General features: G+C 34.9%; 1 protein-coding gene across 1 annotated transcript; it reads left to right on the forward strand.

Annotated features, from left to right (window-relative positions):
* The first annotated feature begins 16,791 nt into the window (after positions 1–16,791).
* Positions 16,792–20,018, forward strand: LOC116133488 (probable folate-biopterin transporter 8, chloroplastic). The gene is made up of 2 exons (XM_031419189.1): positions 16,792–17,608; positions 18,583–20,018. The coding sequence occupies exons 1-2, from the start codon at positions 17,089–17,091 to the stop codon at positions 19,734–19,736; spliced, it is 1,674 nt and encodes a 557-aa protein (XP_031275049.1). The 5' UTR covers positions 16,792–17,088; the 3' UTR covers positions 19,737–20,018.
* Positions 20,019–22,294: the final 2,276 nt, after the last annotated feature.

Below are 22,294 nucleotides of genomic sequence, written 5' to 3' on the forward strand. Positions count from 1 at the left end.
AATTGCACTAATTTCTTATTGAGATGGAGGTACATTATAACCTTGGAACCATATAAATTCTATTAATTAAAAGAGGTATTAATTAATCAATAAATTTTATTAATTTATAAAGTATATTTACGATTCACGAACATACATTTAATCAACTAAAAAATCATTGTATTTTACCAATCAAATAAATTGAACATGAATTAATCCACTAAATATGCATTAAAGCACTAATTTAAATTCATTTTACTTATGTACTTAATTAAATAATATTCATTGTATATAATTGCATTAATTTAATTAAATGTATTCAACAAAAAAATACGACTCTCTAAATAATTATATATTTTTTACTTTGTCTCATAATAAACTTGAATCATGAGTTTATCCAAGGCAAACATTCTTCTTATTCTGGTTTTGTCAATCTCCATCTCTATGGGCATAGCTCAAACACTATCTCCTTCAACAGATATAAACATGAGGCTTATCAGATTAAAATTCAAGGTTCACATAATCAATGGATTTCTAAGTAACAGGAAACCTTTTATCATTTACTGCTATTCTAGAGACAATTATCTCGGAGAACATACCCTTTGGATGAATAATTGGTTCAATTTTCATTTTCGTGTCTTTAATTAGGTTTTCTCATTTTTGGCTTTTCTTTCAAAGGGACTCCCATTATAATTTATAAGAGAATGGAAGTTTTCTAGCTTGATGATGAATATAACTTATGTTTTGATACTGCTAATTGTTATTGATTTGTTGGTAAGGATGGATTCTATTTAAGCACAAATAATGCTACATTTGTTAGGATCCCACATTAAGATCTCACACCCACCAAGTGTGGTACTTAAGCCTAAGGGCTCTCATAATGAATCCAGCGATCCCAGGAGAGAGCTGGCCCATCCATGTGGAAGGAAGAGATCGTCAACCGTTGCTCAATAGGAGTATTATGGTAATCAAAGAATTGCTCAGCTTTAAACCTCCAACCATGCAGATCCGTGCCATCAAAGCAGGGCACCTCCAATCGAAAATGCTTAAAATGTGGCATAGACCTGGAAGAATACGAACTCGAGCCGGGCGAGGGAGTGCCATCGCCACTAGCATCATTGTTCACTAGAGGCTCCTTTAGTCGTTGTCCTTTTTCTAGTTTGGCGTCAATGTCAGTCAGTTCTAGTGTAATAGCATTCAAAAGACCCTCTAGGGAGTCAATTTTGGCCAATGATAGGGTTTGGGATAGGATCTGTTTATATGAGAAACAAAGACCTCCAAGAACAAAAGACGGAGAGATTAATTGACAAAATTCTTCATTGATAACCACAATCTAGATTTAAGCTATTATATAGCCTTACACTTGACTCTAAATGACTCCCAAAAGGGCTCTTATTCCTATTCTAATTACATAATAGAGTAACTATAATTCCTATTTTAAAAGATATCATAATTGTAAGATCTCCTAACTGCCTGATTCTACTTATCTACTTATCGTATCCTTTTTTGATATCTCTTCAATCATCCCATAATTGGGTTCCTGACATTGCCTTCCCCTTCGGATCAACCTTGTCCTAAAGGTTGCATTAGTTGGCGCAAATGACCAAGGCAATAAAGAGATAGCCAAGGTTCCACCACCGGGGTAAAAAATCAACATGTTAAAGAGAGACTCCCTTTGCTCACCAGGTAAATCCAAGAGAATATGATGAATCGAATTAAGTTCCCATCTGGGATAAGCTTTCCCAGTGAGTGCTTCAGAGGTCATGCCAAGGACGCTGCGATAGGCGACTCGAAGTGGAGAGTTAGGCAGTATAGCCAAGGAGAGAGCAAAACGCATGGGAGGCTTGGTGAGAAGTGTCTGCAATGGTTGAGGATTGTTGTTATTATGACCGAAAGAGACCAAGGGAAGGTCAACGGCAGGCTGGTGGTCGGCGACAACCATGACATAATCAGAAGAATGGCTTACGGAGCCCACTTGAGAAATGACTTTTGGTTCTGCAGAAAAGGTTGTTGGTTGTGGTTGTTGTATAGCTTTATCCAACTGGGATTCCAATACTAGGAGTTGCCACGAAATTTTGTTGAGAAGACCCTCCATTGAATCAATCTTTGCACCTTGCAAAGATTGAATAGCTGTCAACTTGGTTATCTAGTCTTCCAGATCTTCTAGAGTACGAAGTCGAGGTCCATTTGTCTGGGCGCATTTTGCCAATTGCCCTTGATAATCCACAATTTTGGAGGGTCCAAAATGAACCTCCAAGGCTTGTAAAAAAGAATCCCAATAATGAATTTATCCATTGGAAGACAGCCAATGATGCCAAGAAAGAGCCGATCCATCCATGTGAAACGAAGAACTAATCAATCGTTGTTTAGATGGCGTATCAAGGTTATTGAAAAATTGTTCAGCCTTAAATGTCCATCTTGCCAGATCTGAACCCTCAAATCATGGCAAAGTGAATCGAAATGGGTTGAAAGATATTGTTGTTGCTGCCTTAAATTTAGTCACTTGATTATCCAAAGTACAAGTTCCAGCTGCCATGGAAAAAGAATGAGAGCACCAATGATAGGGTTTGGGATAAGATCTGTTTATATGAGGAACAGAGACCTCCAAGAACAAGAGATAGAGAGATTAATTGACAAAATTCTTCATTGATAACCACAATCTAGATTTAAGCTATTATATAGCCTTACACTTGATTCCAAATAACTCCCAAAAGGACTCTAATTCCTATTCTAATTGCATAATAGAGTAACTGTAATTCCTATTTTAAAAAATATCATAATTGTAAGATATCCTAAATGCCTAATTCTACTTATCTACTTATTGTATCCTTTTTGGATATCTCCTCAATCATCCCATAATCGGGTTCTTAACATTGTACCTCCCAAGAACAAAGAGAAAGAAGAGACTTTTAATAATTGACTAATAACTTATTTTCCAGACTACTATTCTTTAAATACCCAACAAACCACGCCTTCCTATTAAAGCTAAGAATCCTATTTAATGTAAAGTACAAGGTAAGACATAATCATCCTTACTAATATGAAAAGGATCCTAATTAACTACTAATCTGATCAAAATCCAAAAACAACTAAACTACTTCCATTGCCTTTTAATCCTTAGACCACATTGGAGGCTATCAAACTCTTCTTGAAATTCTTCTTTCATTTCCAACCTTATCATCTACATCTTCCCCCACTCTCCTAACATTGCCCATCCCGTCTAGCGCAACCTTATCCTCAAGGTTGGAAGGCAACCCCCCAGAATTAGTAACCAAATTTGCAGCATCTTCCAAGGATGCATCCTCCAAAGATAGTCCTTCCCACTGCACTAATAGCTGCTCCACTAACCCACCTTTCTGTCGCACCATACGATGACCAACCATTGCCAGAGGCAAAACCAGAGGTTGTCCTTGATACGTCAAAGGCGGCAGTCGTATTGTATCTTGTGGTGGCATAGCGTGACATGGTTACAATAAGGATACATGGAATACATGATGAATCTGAGAGTCTCGTGGTAACTCCAGCTTATAGGCAACCTTCCCCACATGCTTAAGAGTCTTAAATTGACCATAGAACTATCTCCCTAGTTTGGAATACATACGACCACGAACAGAGAGCTGTTAGTATGGTTGCAGCTTCAAATGGAGCAAATCTCCCTCCTGAAACTCCAAGAAACACCTATACTTGTCGGCGGACTGTACCATCTATTGTTGTGCGTGAAGCAAATTGGACTTCAATTCCCACAGAATGCTATCACGAGTGGCAAGAGTACTTTCCACTACATCCAACTTAGATTCCATTGCAGCATGCAGACGGATCAAAAGAGGGTTACGACCATACACTAACTTGAATGGCATAGTGCCCGTAGCTGAATGGAAGGAGGTGTAGTAGGAAAGTTCCGCCTAAGGTAAGAAGTCAAACCACCTCTGTGGCTAGTCCATAGTGAAACAACGAAGGTACTCCTCTAACATGTGGTTGGTAACTTTCGTTATGCCGTCTGTCTACAGATGATAAGCCAAACTATGGCTAAGTGTAGTACCATTGAGTCGAAATAAATCCTGCCAAAAAGTACTCAGAAAAATAGGATCACAATCACTCAATTTGGACTTGGGCAGACCATGTAATTATTGTATACCTTTCTAACACAAGTAACCCAATGATAAAATCCATTGCAACATCATCCCAAACTTGAGCCAGAATTGGCAGGGGTTGAAGGAGGTCGGTTGGAGAGAGAGCCTGATGTTTTGCTTGTTGACAAATGTGGCAATTTTGAATGAAATATTTAACATCACGACATAATCCTTTCCAATACAAATTTAAGGCAATCCTTGTTTCTATCTTGCAAATGCCACTGTGACCTCCTATGGGAGAAGAGTGAAACTGCCTCTAGTAACTGTCTCCGTAAGTCATCTCGAGGTGGCACCATAATACATCCTTGGTAAAACAACAATTTATCATGAACATAATACCTTAGGTGCAAGCTTGGATCTCTTTGTACCTGTTTGATCAACTCGGCACATATGGTATCTTGAAGAAAGGCCTCCTGAATCTATTGTACAATGTCAAAAACCAAGACTATTAAAGCAAGTATTTTCGGTTCCTTAGTTTCTTCATGTTGGTGGGACAAAGCATCGGCAACAACATTGTCTTTTCCTGGTGTAAGTGATTTTAAAATGAAAGTCGAGCAACTTGATAAGGTAGTTGTGCTATTCGGGGTGTCTGGATCACTTGCTAAAGAAGATTTTGTAAACTCTGCTAATTAGCGCGGATAAAAAATTTATGCCCCAAAAGACATTGATGCCAACGCATCACAACTTCTGTTACCATGAATAACTCTCTTACATACATGGAAGCTCGTTGCAGTCTCGACGACAGTTTCTTACTAAAGAAAGCAATCGGGTGGCCTTGTTGTATGACAACAGCCCCTATGCCTGTGCCCGAGGCATCAGTTTCAACCACGAACATGTCCTAAAAATTTGATAAGGCCAAAATAGGCACTTTAGTCATTGCTAATTTTAGATTATCAAAAGCATTCTTAGAGTCCAAGGACCACACAAACTTGTTCTTCTGCAGTAGAGAGGTAAGGGGTGCCACCAACGTAGCATAAGACTTTATGAAACATCAATAATACCCTGTTAACCCTAGGAAGCCAAGCAATTGTCATATTGTGCTTGGGGTAGGCCAATCAGACATGGCTTGAATCTTTGCTGGGTCAGCTTCTACCCCTTTAGCCGAAACAATATGGCCTAGGTACTCCAAACAATTGACGCTAAATACACACTTTTCCATTTTACCAGACAACTAATTTTCCTTCAAACATGTAGTACATTCAAAAGATGGTGCACATGATCCTCCAGCCCACGATTGTACACTAAGATGTTGTCAAAGAAAATAATAACAAACTTATGGAGGAACGGACAAAATACATCATTATTCTCTGAAAGGTTGCTGAAGAGTTAGTGAGACCAAATGGCATCGCCACAAATTCATAGTGACCCTTGTGTGTGCGAAAAGCCGTTTTGAAAATATGCTCCTCTGCCATTTAGATTTAATGGTAACCAGAACGAAGATCAATTTTAGAAAATATAGTCGCACCAAATAATTCATCCAGTAGCTCATCCACCGTAGGAATGGGAAATTTGTCAGGAACGATATTTTTATTCAAAGCCCTGTAATCCATGCAAAAACACCATGAACCATCTCGTTTTTTAACCAATAAGACCAGTGAGGAAAATGGATTGCAACTTGGACGAATAAACCAGTTTTCTAGCATTTCACGCACCATGCGCTCTAACTCACCCTTCTAAATGGGGATACCGCATGGCCTAACCTGAACAAGTAGAGCAACAAAGAGGAATTTGATGATCACTAAGGCGTTGAGGAGACAACTCTGTAAGGATGTTAAAGACTAACCCATAGTGTGTTAAAACGCTGATGATGGCTGGTGTAGGAGCATAATTTTGTAGTTGCATACCGGGCAAAAAGGAACTTGAAATATCAAAACATTGGAAAGATTCATCAATGGAATTTATATTGAACAAATGTTCCAATCGATGGAACTGAATTGGGGCAATGCATTGAGGTTGTCAGCCTTGCAAGGTTAAAGATTTGCCCTTCCTATCGAAGAAGATGGTTAAAGCCTTGTAATCCATAAAGATGGGACCCAAAGTCACCAACCATTGTGCTCCCAAAACAACATCACAAGTTTCAGTACTATAGTGTTTGAGAGAAAATCAGTTGTTTGTTGAAATGGAAAAGTGTGTATTTGGCGTCAATCGTCTGGAACACCTAGGCCATATTGTTTCGACTGAATGGGTAGAAGCTGACCCAGCAAAGATTCAAGCCATGTCCGATTAGCCTACCCCAAGCACAATACAACAATTGCGTGACTTCCTGGGGTTAACAGGGTATTATCGACGTTTCGTAAAGTCTTATGCTACGTTGGTGACACCCCTTACCTCCCTACTATAGAAGAACAAGTTTGTGTGGTCCACAGACGCTCAGAACACTTTTGAAAATCTAAAATTGGCAATGACTAAAGCGCCTGTTTTGGCCTTACCAAATTTTCAGGACATGTTCGTGGTTGAAACCTATGCCTCGGGCACATGCATAAGGGTTGTTCTCATGCAACAAGGCCACTCGATTGCTTTCTTTAGTAAGAAACTATCATCGAGACTGCAACGAGCTTCCGCATATGTGAGAGAGTTATTTGGGGTAACAGAAGTTGTGACGCGTTGGCGTCAATATCTTTTGGGGCGTAAATTTATTATTCGCACTAATTAGCAGAGTTTATGAAATCTTCTCTCGCAAGTGATCTAGACACCCGAACACACAACTACCTTATCAAGTTGTTTGGCTTTGATTTTACCATCATTTACAAGCCAGGAAAAGACCAGCCTGATAGGGGGAGAGCCCTTAGGCTTAAGTACCACACTTGGTGGGTGTGAGATACCGATGTGGGATCCTAACATTCACCAATGTTAGACTCAAGCCCAAGAGAGAGCCCAACCCAAAAGATCGACCTAATGGGTAGGAGAGCCTTTGGGCTTAAGTACCACACTTAGTGGGTGTGAGATCCCAATGTGAGATCCTAACATTGCAACCCCCCCCCCCCCCCCCTTTAAGAGCCGACGTCCACGATGACTTTCATTCTATTGACACTGACCCGATGGTAGCCCTTTCCCCCTTTGGGCGACTTCACTCACCTATCAGTTATTTGATCCAGCACCCCCTCCCAAGGTTAGCACATTGCACCTTATAATCTAGCCTTTAGGTAGCGCTTTCTGCAGCCCAACTCTTAACGAAAGCACCAATGTTAGACTCAAGCCCAAGGGAGAGCCCAACCCAAAAGACCGGTCTGATAGGTAGGAGAGTCCTTAGGCTTAAGTACCACACTTGGTGGGTGTGAGATCCCTATGTGGAACCAAACAACATGGTACCACAGAATTGACTGGAATCCATAATATGTACTTAGTTGTTCAAATAAATTAAAGAAGTTTCTTAATAAAAGTTATTGACTAACCAGTTGTTTGTTTGATGTTGTTTTTTTTTTTTGATGATATTTTCACTTTGTTGTCTCAAGTTTAAAATTTTATATTTATATATAATAAAATGCAAATGTCCTGAAAATTCAAACCCTAATTTTATGAAGGTTTACAGTTGGTGAATCTGAAATTATATTACTAGAAAAAACAATTAAAAAAATGTGTACGCATTAAGTTACAAAACCCTAATTTTAGTTTACAATTAAATGATTTGCTAAATTTGTGTCATATACAGTATAATATTCATTGTATACAATTGCATTAATTTAATTAAATGTATTCAACAAAAAATATGAATTGATAATTACCTGAAAACCTTGACTTTTGGAAACTATAAGGTGGATAATTGATTTTTAGTTTTTTGCCAATTTTATGAAATGAATATAGTATACTATAACACTAGTAAATTGCAATATATAAGAAGCGCAATAGATGGTACAAGCTTTCTCATTTCATTCAGGATGTAAATGCATGGAAATACAAAGAGAGTGACTTATAATTAAGTTACAAAAAATTAAGCCCCTATTGAAAAGAAGCATTAGGTGGTATACAGCTAAGCTACGGGTTTGTCGGTGGAAGTATTTAATGAAAATTGAATACAAGGATAGGAGGTTTTAAAGTATTTAGAAGACAATACTTATGATTTATTATTTTAACCATATTTAATGTGTTTTCTTCTTAAAATGTTTTAAATGTTAATAAATGAACGCATGACAAAAATAACAACTGTTTGTCTTCTATGCATTTTTGGCTACCTAGCAATTAATTTATGACTCTATAAATAATTATACATTTTTTAACTTTGTCTCATAATAAACTTGAATCATGAGTTTATCCAAGGCACACATTCTTCTTATTCTGGCTTTGTCAATCTCCATCTCCATGGGCATAGCTCAAACACTAGCTCCTTCGGCAGATATAAACAGGAGGCTTATCAGATTAAAATTCAAGGTTCATATAATCAATGGATTTCTAAGTAACAGGAAACCTCTTATCATTCACTGCTATTCTAGAGACGATGATCTCGGAGAACATACCCTTTGGATGAATGATTCGTTTAATTTTCATTTTCGTGTTTCTTTAATTAGGTTTACTCACTTTTGGTGTTTCTTTCAATGGGGCTCCCATTATAAAAGAATGGAAGTTTTCCAGCTTGATGATGAATATAACTTATGTTTTGATACCGCTAATTGTTATTGGTTTGTTGATGAGGATGGATTCTTTTTAAGTGCAGATAATGCTACATGGTATCATAGAAACGATTGGAATCCATAATATGTACTTAGTTGTTCAAATAAATTAAAGAAGTTCCTTAATAAAAGTTATTGACTAGCCAGTTTGTTTGATGGTATTTTTTATTTTTTTTATGGTATTTTCACTTTGTTGTCTCATGTTTAAAATTTTATAGTATATATAAATATAATAAGATGCAAATGTCTTGAATATTCAAACCCTAAGTTTATGAAGGTTTAGAGTTGTTGAATCTGAAATTATGTTACTAGAAAAAACGATTAAAAAAAAATCATACACATTAAATTACAAAACCCCAATTTTAGTACACAATTGAATGATTTGCTAAATTTGTGTTATATATAGTATAACCTCTATAAATTAGTAACATTGGGACCACATAAATTCTATTAATTAAAAGAGATATTAATTAATCGATAAATTAATAATTTATTAATTTATAGCGTGTATTTACACGAACTCACACTTAATCAACTAAAAATTCATTGTATTTTAAAAATCTAATCAATTGAATATGAATTAATCCACTAAATATACATTAAAGCTTTAATAAATAACATTCTTTGTATATAATAAATTCATTGTATTTATATATTTAACTAAATAATATTTATTGTATATAATTGCATTAATTTAATTAAATGTTTTCAACAAAAAATTAAGCCCCATATTTAAAAGAAGCATTAGGTGGCATATAGTTAAGCTACGAGTTCATCGGTGGAAGTATTTAGTGAAAATTGAATACAAGGATAGGAGGTTTTAAAGTACTTAGAAGACAATATTTATTATTTATTATTTTAACCATATTTAATGTGTTTTCTTCTTAAAATGTTTTAAATGTTAATAAATGAATGCATGACAAAAAAAACAACTGTTTGTCTTCTTATGCATTTTTGGCTACCTAGCAATTAATTCATGACTATAAATAATTATACATTTTTTTTACTTTGTCTCATAATGAACTTGAGTCATGAGTTTATCCAAGGCAAACATCTTATTTTGGCTTTGTCAATTTCCATCTCCATGGGCATAGCTCAAACGCTAGCTCCTTCGACGGATATAAACAGGAGACTTATCAGATTAAAATTCAAAGTTTACATAATCAATGAATTTCTAAATAACAAGAAACCTCTTATCATTCACTGCTATTCTAGAGATGATGATCTCGGAGAACATACCAATGATGATCTCGGAGAACATACCCTTTAGATGAATAATTCGTTTAATTTTCATTTCGTGTTTCTTTAATTAGGTTTACTCATTTTTTATGTTTCTTTCAATGGGACTCTCATTATAAGAGAATGAAAGTTTTTCAACTTGATGATGAATATAACCTATATTTTGATACTGCTAATTGTTATTGGTTTGTTGATGAGGATGGATTCCTTTTAAGTGTAGATAATGCTACATGGTATCATAGAAACGACTGGAATCCATAATATGTACTTAGTTATTCAAATAAATTAAAGAAGTTTCTTAATAAAAGTTATTGACTAGCCAGTTGTTTGTTTGATGGTATTTTTTTTTTTTTTTTATGGTATTTTCACTTTATTGTCTCATGTTTAAAATTTTATATTATATATAAATATAATAAGATGCAAATGTCTTGAAAATTCAAACCCTAAGTTTATGAAGGTTTAGAGTTGTTGAATATGAAATTATGTTACTAGAAAAAACGATTTTAAAAAATTCATACACATTATGAAGGTTTAGAGTTGTTGAATCTGAAATTATATTAGCAGAAAAACAATTAAAAAAAAAAAAATCATACACATTAAATTGCAAAACCCTAAAATGATTTGCTAAATTTGTGTTATATATAGTATAACCTCTATAAATTAATAAACTTGAGAACAAATAAATTCTATTAATTAAAAGATGTATTAATTAATCGACAAATTAATTTTATTAATTTATAGAGGACAAACATAGATTTAATCAACTAAAAATTCGTTATATTTTACTAATCTAATTAATTGAATATGTATTAATCCACTAAATATATATTAAAGCATTAACTTAAATTCATTGTACTTTTGTACTTAATTAAATAATATTAATTGTATATAATAAATTCATTATACTTATGTACTTAATTAAATAATATTCATTGTATATAATTACATTAATTTAATTAAATGTATTCAACAAAAAAATATGCATGCATAATTTAATTGAATTAAATGTATTTATTATATTTGATATCTTTAATTGTATTAAATGTGTTCAAGGAATTAGATTAAAAATAATCTTTATATAAACAAATGCAAATTCTTATTATATTTCATAATTACAATGGCTTCTCATCTAAAAAGTGTTAAAAAACTCAACCATGAGAGATGAGATACGCAAAGCATTATGCAAGCATAGTAAAGAGCATCCCACTTGCGCTAAAAGAGATGAGTAATGTTACAGCCATCGATGGTAATACATCGAATTTATGCATCGAATAACGTGGTAAAATCCTAACCATTGATTAATATTAAGTTAAAATTAATCAACGGTCAGGATTTTATCACATCATTCGATGCACAAATTCGGTGTACTATCGTTATGGCTGTATTATTTTCCCAAAAAGATTGCGGCAATGGGTTTCTGAAAAATGTCACTTGAAAGTTAGTCAAGGTACAATTAATATCAATTACACTCAAGCGATCATCAGAGTATCTTTTGGTTGACTTACAAAAAGGTGGTCATGCTAAGCGGCACAAACCATCAAAATTTCCAGACATGGAGAAGGCTGTTTATGAGTGGTTTCTTCAATACCAAGATCGTGTGAATGTAACAGTAGAGCAAATCTTTGAAAAGGTAAGAGAGACTATGAAAATATTAACCCTGAAGAGACTTCAGATTTCAATTTTATTGGCTTGAGAAGTTCAAGTTAAGACATAGTATTATCATTTCGTCATTTTGGGGAAAATGGATTAGTTGATACAGAAGACATAGAGAAGAAATTGGAGTCTATAAGGGAAAAAATAGATTAGTTCGCCATGAAAGATGTTTTCAATATGGATGAAATATGGTTGTTTTATAGGTTGCAAATCATTCTCTAGTACTTTTGATAAGTGTCAAATTCTAGCAATAACTCAAGAACAATATGTTGTTCTAGAAATCTCTTAGGATTCTATTGTTCAATGGATCCGTGAAGGATATTCTTATGTGCACTTTAGATTATCGGAAAGTATATATGCAAAACTACGTTGCTTCAAGAATATGTAAACATGAACAACTTGACTTGTCAATATCGTGCCAACAAAAGATCGTGGATGATTGGGGTGCTTTTTGAGGAGTATGTTCGGTGGCTTGACGAAAGAATGTGTGGGAGAAAAATTCTCTTGGTGATAGATAATTGTCCAGCCCATCCAAAAAATATTGAAGGATTACAAAATGTTGAGCTTGTGATGCGGGGATAATAAGAGCTTTCAAGATACATTATTGCAGACGATTTTACCTTTAGAATTTTGGAGAATTTTGGAGGGCTATGAGCTGGAGGAAACAAATCCATAAAAAATAAATGTTTTGGATGCAATCAGTCTTGCAGTCTCAGCTTGGACAATAAATGTTCAGGCAAAGACTATAACAAATTGTTTTCGACATTGCAAAATTCGTTCTATGGAAGAAATAGCCTCAGAGAAATGAATCCTTAGATGAAGAAGGCATTCATGAACTTGAGACAATAATCTAATATTTGGGTTATTGTGATAGAATTTATGTAAATTACCTCTTGGATTACTCTGGTGAAAATGGTGCAAGTTCAGAGGTTTCAAGTTTAGAAGAAATTGTCGCTAACATCATTGAAAATCCTGCTATTGACAAAGCTAAGGATAATACAATAGCTTTGGAGCCTATTACGCACAAGGAAGCATTCAAAGCATCAACGACACTTTATAATTATTCAATCCCAAAACTTCTAGATACAATGAGAAAAATTAGAGATGAAATCCAATAATATTTAAATTTCAAGAAAAAACAAGTAACATTATAATCATGTTTTAATAAAATATCATAGTAAATTAGCAAATTATTTATCTATGATATAAATAGAATCACAAAGTTATGTAAGGTTTTCCAAAAAATTATTATTTATTAATTTATCAAAATTATTAATTTAACCTACTAGCCCAAGTCGGGACCGTAAGAAATTATTATATAATAAAGGTTATTAATTTATGGAATAGCAATTTATAGAGCCTATATTGTAATATGATGTTTCTAATTTCTTAAAGAATGCAGTCAATTCTGTAACAACTTTTAGGTTGGGTAAAATTAAAAACAATAAGTGGTATGAATAGTCTTGATAAATAGCTCTGCTTGGTTAATATTGCAAAAGTGAAAGTCATTTATTAGTTACGGCAATCTTTGTTTGTTTAGTGTGTATGACAAGTCTTGAAATCTTGCCCTTTAAGCTTCTAACTGTTTTTATATATTGGGTTTTCAACTCATTGATTATCTTTTTTTAAATTTCAGGTGGATTATATAAATTCTTCTGACCCAGCTTTTATTGGAGGAGCGAAGCTGTTGTGCATGTACTATGTTTCAGGCAAAGAAAGAATAGAAAATTAGAGCAAATCTATTATAATGATTTTTTGGATATTTTAGATAGTTTTGTATACTTTTAATAGTTTTGTATTTGACTTAATTATTATTATTATTATTATTTGAATATTTTCAATAAATACTACACTTATAACTTAATCTCACAAATTTTTTTTCATAACACCAACGTGATAACTCGCAATGGGTCACATCTGTTCACTATGGGTCTCACTTACTCATTATGAGTTGACCAACTGCAAGCTAGCATATCAGGATTGTGAGAGAAAGTTTACAAGATTGGATTGTGAGCCAATTTTTATCCATTTTCAATAGTTTGGTAAGTTGTAATGTGATCTTGCTAAAGAATCAACCCAAAATAATGATACCAATGGGCCATAAGAAGGCCTGAATTAATCTGGAAAAAATAATGAAATAAATGGGCCACAAGAAGGCCCAAACAAGAAGGCTACTGGAATTGCGAGACACAAATGGGCCATAATAAGGCCCAAATTGTGGGGGGAATCCTCACCTAGTACAGGGTGGGGACGAGGGACATTGTTTCCCTACAGAACAGGGATGGGGAGTCCCTGTCATCCCTGTAGTGGGGACGGGGAATCCCCTTATGGGGCAGAGACAAGGACAAGGATGGGGAATGGGGATCCCCGGCCGTACTCCGCTCCTTTGCCATCCCTAGTTTAGATTCCTTTTATGTTTCTATTCAATATAAAACTTTCTGATAAATATAGGTTGAGTCCGTGTAATTTTGAGATTTCTTATGTTAGTAACTATTCATAAGAAAGCTTTTCTTTTCTAGCAAGTGTTCATAATGGAAGTGTTCACACAGTATAGTAATAAAAAATGTTATCATGATTTCACTCTTTCTAATTGCTTGTTGTTGCTTTTTGAATTAAGTTTGGTTGATTTGTTTATGTTTGTCTTCTATGATAGTAACACAAAGGAAAGTGAGAATTAGATTGTTAAATCTTTTAGATCGACTCAATTTATTTAATTTAGCCTCTAATCCCGTAAATATCTGAAAGGAAGGATATCCTGTTGAATTCAATTTTGCTCAATAATTAATGATGATAAATATCTCTTTACTCAAAGATTGTTGGCTACCATCCATGTTATCTTGTCAATTGACTTATAAAATGAAGTCATAACTCATAACCCATCTTCTTCATAAAATGGCGACTTCTCTTTCCCACTTTCGTCTCTTTGTTTTCCTTGCATTGCATTGCTGTCAGAGAGCAAAGACCAAATGAGCTTGTCGAGGGATACCGGTGACAGCTTCCGCGGCGTTGGTGTTGCCATCGGCAATGATTACCGGTGAAAGGTGGGTAAAAATGTTTTGGACCAATGTTATGCGATGTGGAATCTTAAGTCTGCTTTGTGGCCTAAAGAGATGTAAATCATGGCCAAGTATTTTGGCATATGAAAGAGAATGGATTCTTCTTGGGATAACTGCACCTGGGTTAAAAAATCTACATGGGAAACTGAATGATTTTACTTTTGTTTTGTTTGTTTTTTTTTTTTTTTAATTAATTAAAAATGCGTTTATTTATAACTTTGATTTACATTTGATCGATCTATAATATTTTAACATTTGCTAGTGTTTTTGTTAAAATTTGACAAGATTGTACGAAATCATTCTACAGAATTAGATAGTCAACCTCCCTTTATTATCCAGAATTTTCTTTATTTTACAGCTAGCAATTACTTACTTTTAAGTTTTTAGTTAGCTGTTAGCTTGAATATAAACCTGTATAGAACCACAAGCAAATTTAAGAAAGTAATATATTTTTCTTCCCATTATTTTTTTCATGGTATCAAAGTGTTACACTCTTGGGAAGTGTCTTCTTTATTTTCCTTTTTAACCTCAAATGACTAACACTACCTCTAAAACAGGAACCTATGTTACTATTGATCCTTCAGATCCCTTTTATCTCCATTCCGCAGATCATCCAGGAATTAGTTTGGTCACCAAACATTTGAATAGTGATAATTACATATCTTGGAGCCAATCAATGAGCATTGCTCTAAGTGCGAAAAACAAAACGGGTTTCATTAACGATTCAATCAAGAAACCACCACCAACTGAACAAAAAATATGTCCTATGGAAAATATGCAACGATATGATATTATCCTAGATCCTTAATTCTATTGATTCTAAGATCAGTATAAGCGTGTTTTTATACAGAATCAACAGCAAAAGTTTCGGCTGATCTAAAGGAGAGACTTTCTCAAAACAATGCTCTTAGAATCTTTCAAATTGAGAGGGACATTGCTTCTTTACATCAATGGACCATGTCCGTGGCAACATATTACTCCAATTTGAAGGGCTTATGGGATGAACCCTCATCTTACAATGATCAACTCATTTGTACATGTGGAGCACTTAAGAAAAGTGAAGAACGAGAACAAAGAGGGAAGGTAATGCAATTTCTTATGGGTTTAAATGATTCATATTCTGGTATACATGGTCTATTCCATGATTCTCCAAGAAGAAAAACAACGTGATCTTGTTGTGTCTAGAGAAGTTTTGTTGGCAGATACACAAAGGATCAACAATGGTAGCAATTCATTCAACAAAGGGAAAGGAAAGTTGCATTGCAGCCAATGCAACGGAAATAACCATATGGATGATAGGTGTTTTCATCTACATGGCTTCCCTCCTAGTCACAAATTTCACAAGAAGGTATTATTAATATTTTTGATAATCTGAATTCTGAATCCATATAATTCTGCAGATGCGTAATTGTAGTCTTTAGGTGTTAGAAGATAAGCAACCATATATTTAGATATCCAGCTTAAAACTATAAAATTTGATGTTAAGTTAGATGAATATGGGTAGACAGCCTTAGAAATTACACAATCATTCCACATGTTATGTTCTATTCAACCCATGTTCATGTGCATTTGCACCCACCATTAAGTATGGTGATTGGGGAAGATGGAAAGTATCTCAAGTTTCTATTTATTTAGAAAATAATAATTGGCAATTGGACGAAAGATCCTAATCCCTGTCTTCATCTTCAGATAAATCTCCGGATGAAAATTATAAATTAAATGAATTTAATTAACGGTTTACATTAGAATTCTGTTTATGAAAAACAAAAATCAAACATCACGTGTGTTGTGTACAAATCAGTCAAAAGTGATATAATTACCAAACACATGGTGAACATCACATCATCATCATACCGCGTGCATAACAAACGCGCGTGTGAAAGACTATTCCTCCGATCTCCGCTGTCCCGTTACAAACTAGAACCGTTGGCCGTACAGAAGAATCCAAGTCTTGTCATAATCAGATTGCAATCGGCCCCACTAAACCCATAAATTTGTGTCCGAAAATCCCCGAATCAGGAGCGCGTGTTCCCAATTCCTTGTACACAGTGGAGCCCCCAAAATCCCCTATAAAGAGTACAAAAACAAGTAAACAACGACAACTGACCTCGAATCGAAACAGCAAAATTTTCTTTCCAGCTTCAGCTGGAACCCTCTGATTCTCTCTCTCAAATTTTCTCTGTAAATCTTGAATCTTAGATTCTTATTTCTTAATAAATTTTATTCTTTCCCTCAACTTTTGCCTAATAACAAAACCCTCCGATACATTCTTCCAGACTTCTCTCTTCTCTCTTCTCTATTCTCCTACCTTCTTCTTCTTGCCCTTCTTTCACCGAATCTCTTGGAGGGTTTTGTCCTTTTTCTCATTTTTCTTCCTCTGCATACTCTGAACTCAAGTTTCAACCTTTTGTTCTTTTTGTCTAAGCCATGAATTACCCGCTCATTTGTAACAATAACTCTTTTAGTACAATCAGTCCGAAGGTTCCAAGAGTCCGAGATTTCAATGTCAAGCCTATGTTTTGTACTTCTTTTCACAGCAATAACCCCAGTAGCAACACCGTTAACAGAGGTTTCAAGCTGCCCTTGATTGATAAAACTAGGCCTGTGTTGAGTCCCAACATAGTGAGAACAGGGTCAGGTGAAGTTTCTGTGAGGGAAAGCAAGAGGGGGAAGGGAGAGAAAGATGTTAAGAGAGGGTTTGGGGAAGTGGGAATTAGGCAGATGTTGGTTTTGTGTGGTTTGGGGTATTGGGTGCAAGGTTTCAGGTGTTTTCCATGGCTGGCTCTCAACTTTCACATGGCTCATAACCTTAACTTGCATCCTTCAACTTTGCAGCTTGTGCAGTATTCTGGAAATCTTCCCATGGTGGCCAAACCTCTTTATGGGATTCTCTCTGATGCTCTTTATATTGGCGGTGCTCATAGAATTCCTTATATTTGCATTGGAGGTTAGTTTCTTAATTGCATTTCATTGTTTCTTTCTATTCTTTAATTGTGTTCATCCTCAAAAGATTTCATTAACAAGTTTCACCATGCTAATCTTTTTTTTTTTTTTTTAATTTATTTAAATTTGTTTTGTTAGAGCTTAATTTTATTCTGTAATTTAGTTTAGGTGGGAGTGTAGGAGAGATGTACAAGTGGTTTGTATAGTCTGGCATGGCCTTTTTTATTCCTGTCTTTGGTTTTGGTTTTGGTTTTTGGTTCCTTTCCCTGTTTTGGCTATGTCTAAGATTCGGTTTGTCTTAGTTCCAACTGCACACTTGTGGAAATGAAAAGTAAAGGTAGCTGATTTTTGTTTCTTTCCCCCGATAACAGATTCTTGTCAATTTCATAAGTTTGCTTATAAAATTGTCTTACTTTACTGAAGCTTCAAGTTTCAAACCTAGCTTAACATTTAAACAAACTTTATGGATTGTATTATTTTTCTATAATCATGCTTTACTCACAGAGTAAAACATTTTGACTACTTTTGGTTTATAGTATTAAATTCAAGTAATTTAAGTTAGATTAAGGAATTATGTTAAGATCTCTGAATCTTTCTTCGCTCAGCATATCCCTTTTTGATTGAAAATCGAGTATTCACCATTCAATGAATTTTGATTTAGTGAATTTCGTTTTTACATGAGCAATCAAGTCTAACATATTTCAGAGTGGTGATAGTTTATAAGTATCATGTAATTGTGCTTAGTTGAAAATCTCATGATCTTAAAAGTCGTTGGTTAAGGGTAGGAGTAGAAGGAATATGTTACCTTCTTGTGATTTGTGAGGATAAAAGGAGATTAGGGACTGATTTTCTTCAATAATATAAAGCTTGCCTCGAGACGTTTTTGCAAAACCAAGAAGTATGGTTGTAATTGAAAAAGTGTTTGTTTCTGTATCAATAAGTAATAAAGGATTCTCATTGAAATGAAAAACTTCTCAGTCCTCTTGCAGATCCTGTCTTGGGGGCCATTGGCATTAGTTCCTGTTGTTGGTAAAGCTCTTCCAACCCTCATGGCATGTGTCCTTCTCAGTAATCTTGGAGCATCCATTGAAGAAGTTGCAAAAGATGCTGTTGTAGCAGAGTATGGCCAAAAACACAGAATGGTTGGTCTCCAGTCTTATGCCTTTATGGCTGCAGCTGCTGGTGGAATTCTAGGCAACTTACTAGGTGGATATATCTTACCCAAAGTGCCACCTACAACCATGTTCCTCATGTTTGGTGTTCTGTTATCTGTTCAACTTACAATCTCATTATCCGTAAAAGAGGGATCTCTTGGTTTGGCTCAACCATCTCATTATGATGTTCCAAGAAAATCAATTTCAGAAAGCATTAAGAAACAGATATCCAATCTGGTTATGGCAATTAGTGAGGAAAGCATATCCCGTCCTCTTACGTGGCTTGTAGCATCTGTTGCCATGGTCCCTATTTTGTCAGGCTCAATCTTTTGCTATCAAACTCAATGTCTTAATCTTGATCCTTCAGTAATTGGGATGTCACGAGTGATTGGCCAGTTGACACTTCTGACATTGACTGTACTATATGACCGGTACTGGAAGAAGGTTTCCCTGAGAAAATTGATTGGGATAGTGCAGATTTCGTATGCTTTTTCCCTCCTTCTTGACTTCATTTTAGTGAGACAGATCAATCTTCAATTAGGAATTCCAAATGAGGTGTTTGCCCTTTGTTTCTCTGGTTTAGCAGAAACTCTTGCACAGTTTAAGCTCCTCCCCTTTTCAATGCTATTGGCAAGTTTATGCCCACAGGGTTGTGAAGGCTCACTCACTTCTTTTTCAGCTTCAACATTGTGTCTATCATCAATTGCCAGTGGGTTTTTGGGTATTGGATTGGCTTCTCTGATTGGAATAACATCTCAAGATTACTCAAGTTTGCCTGTGGGTATCTTAATACAGTTTCTTGCGGCCCTGGTTCCATTACTATGGATTCATCATGTTCCCATGTCCCAACCTCTTGTTGAGAAGGTAGGAAAGAAAGGTATGAGTAAACGAACTCGAAAAAATAGAAGAGTTGGAAAAGTTGTGCTGGATTCAGTATATGTTTACCGCCGTGAAAGAGAATCTGGGGCACAGAAATGAACAATTACTTATGGTTCTGCATCAAGTTTTGAGAACAAAGACCAGAACAGAAGAATCTTATGGGTCTTCTGATCCTCGTTTCTGGTCATCTATCTTGAATTGATCATCTGTAGTAGCTCTGAGGTCACAGTTCTGGTCACAAGTTCAAGATAATCTTGTTTAAGCCACAGCTCACAGCCTCACAGTGACCTGTATGCCAAAAGTTTCGTGGTCTTGAAAAAAGGCGATTAGACTCCAATGAAGAGGAGTATTTTTGTTTTTGCCGCGGTTCATATCATAACTTCAGAGTTTTGAGGCTGAAGCTCAAGGTTTTCATATATCATATCAAGTTGTTCATTCTGTGAATTCAGGCAGCAACTCGGCTAATGGATGAGGATCATGAAGAAATGGCAGCTAGATTGTCTGCTCTTTCTCAATTGTACAAAGTCGATGAAATGAGTTGAAGTTTTGTTCAGGTCTTTGGTGTATACCTTTGAATATCAGCTTAATGAGCACTTCAATGCACTTGTACTTAACAGGGAACCCCAATAGATTTTGTTGGTGCTTGTCTTAAAAACAAAAAGTAGACAACACTTAAAATCAAAGAAAAGGAAATAAGAGCTAAGAAATTCATTCAAGTCAAACTCTTTCCCTATTTCCTTCAGCTGCATTAAGATTGCATTTGTTCCTCTAGGAAACTTGTTTAAGTTAAATTGTTTGCTTGATATATGAAAAGTTACCTCTCTTCTTGTGGTCGGATAACAAAAATTTTAGCAATGAGGGTTAGTTATACCTAGAGGTCAGTGGATATGTTCGAGTCACAGGAGAGATATTTAGCACATTTGTACAATTATCTTGATCTATTAGACTTGTAAAGTATTCTATGGTTCTGAGGATTATGTAAGCTCTAATGTGGGCAAAAGTAAACACTTTCTTAAACCGAAAGTCAACTTCTTTTTTCTTGTAAATTATAATTGAAAATTTTCCTTTTTAAAATCTGGCAACAGTTAGTATCAGGTGCTTTCAATTGTGCTAAACCAATTTAAAATACACAAGTGATACTTTTGAGAAAAGTATCACTTGCGTATTTTAAATTGGTTTAGCACAATTCTTACCTTGCGGAGTGTATTTCACAAAGATGTTGAAGAGCGCATAGCTCTCAAAAGTATCACTTGCGTATTTTAAATTGGTTTAGCACAATTCTTACCTTGCGGAGTGTATTTCACAAAGATGTTGAAGAGCGCATAGCTACAGGAGAGGATTACTTTACTTTCAACACAAGGACTTTGCTGCAGCAATCATAGTCATTTTACATTTTGGTGTTGCCATGAAGCTGCAACTATGGTTTGGCGTACTATACGCACAAGCTGGCATTGTCTAATAATAAGTTTTTTATGTAATATTGGGTGTTAATAAAGATGAAATCAAGAAGAAGTAGACCCGGATAAATGTTCTTCTATTGCGGCTGAGGGATTCTTTTCTGATACTATCAAAAGAAACAAGTATGACCAAGAGCTTCTTATTATCCTTCAAAAGGAGCCGCCACATACTAAGTCTTTGATTTATAGTCTGTCAACTTCTCTTATTGATGTAGAATTGTTCATAATCACCTTATAACAATCTCATTGTAATTGTAATTTTTTATTCCTTCATGTATAATCTTAACATCGCTAATTATTATTTTTTTATTCAATTATGTATATTTTGCATCCATTAATTTGTTTTTGGTTGTATGATATTATTGTCAACTTATAAAACTATTTACATTAAAAAATTTGAAACATGTGTATAAAAATCGAAAAGAAAGTATTCTAATCAACTGATTAGATCTCATATCAATTACCTAAATAGATTGACTAATGTGTAAACATTAACACCACCAATTGAGATGTGCTACATGTTAAAGTTTTAGGTTGTCTCTTCTGGAATTGGGTGTTTGGGATATTTTTGGCTCGTTTTGTTTAGCTGTTTTCTTGTAATACGATTCTTCATACAAATTCACACCCCTAAGTCTTGTGTCCCACCTAAAATTGACCCAAAACTGAAAATTTATTAAGATAAAAATTGCTGTTGAGTTAAAAAAAAAAAAAAAAAAAAAAAATTCAGAAGAATTCATTAAAAGAGACTAACCTCTGGTGCAAAGGGTGAAAATTTGTTGTTTGGAGAGTTAAATCAGCCATATTAGGAAGTCATGTACAGCTACTGAGAAAATTGGAATAGAAATTAGAAATATCAGTCAGATATAGGCCGAACAACATGCACCCACTCATAGTTTGCCGTAAAGACAATTTGATACCAGAAAGTTTGGAAATGACAAACACCCACTTTTTCTTTAGGTTCTGTTAGTGAATTTCGGCAGCTAAAGGGTAGTGTGGTAATCCCATGTTCAGCTGAAAAAAAAAAAAAAAAAAAAAGCAAACAAGGCTGGACGTTTTCAAAACCAGAAAATTTTTGGTCGGCTGCAGGGAAATGGCCGGGGAAACACTCACCAAATACTTGGCCCATTTCATGCCAATTTGTTCAAAAGCAACTGAGTATGCAGCATTTATATCAATTTGGGTATACTTTACCACCATGGT

The sequence above is a fragment of the Pistacia vera genome, unplaced genomic scaffold (assembly GCF_008641045.1).
Source record: "Pistacia vera cultivar Batoury unplaced genomic scaffold, PisVer_v2 Contig270, whole genome shotgun sequence".
Classification (NCBI taxonomy): domain Eukaryota; kingdom Viridiplantae; phylum Streptophyta; class Magnoliopsida; order Sapindales; family Anacardiaceae; genus Pistacia; species Pistacia vera.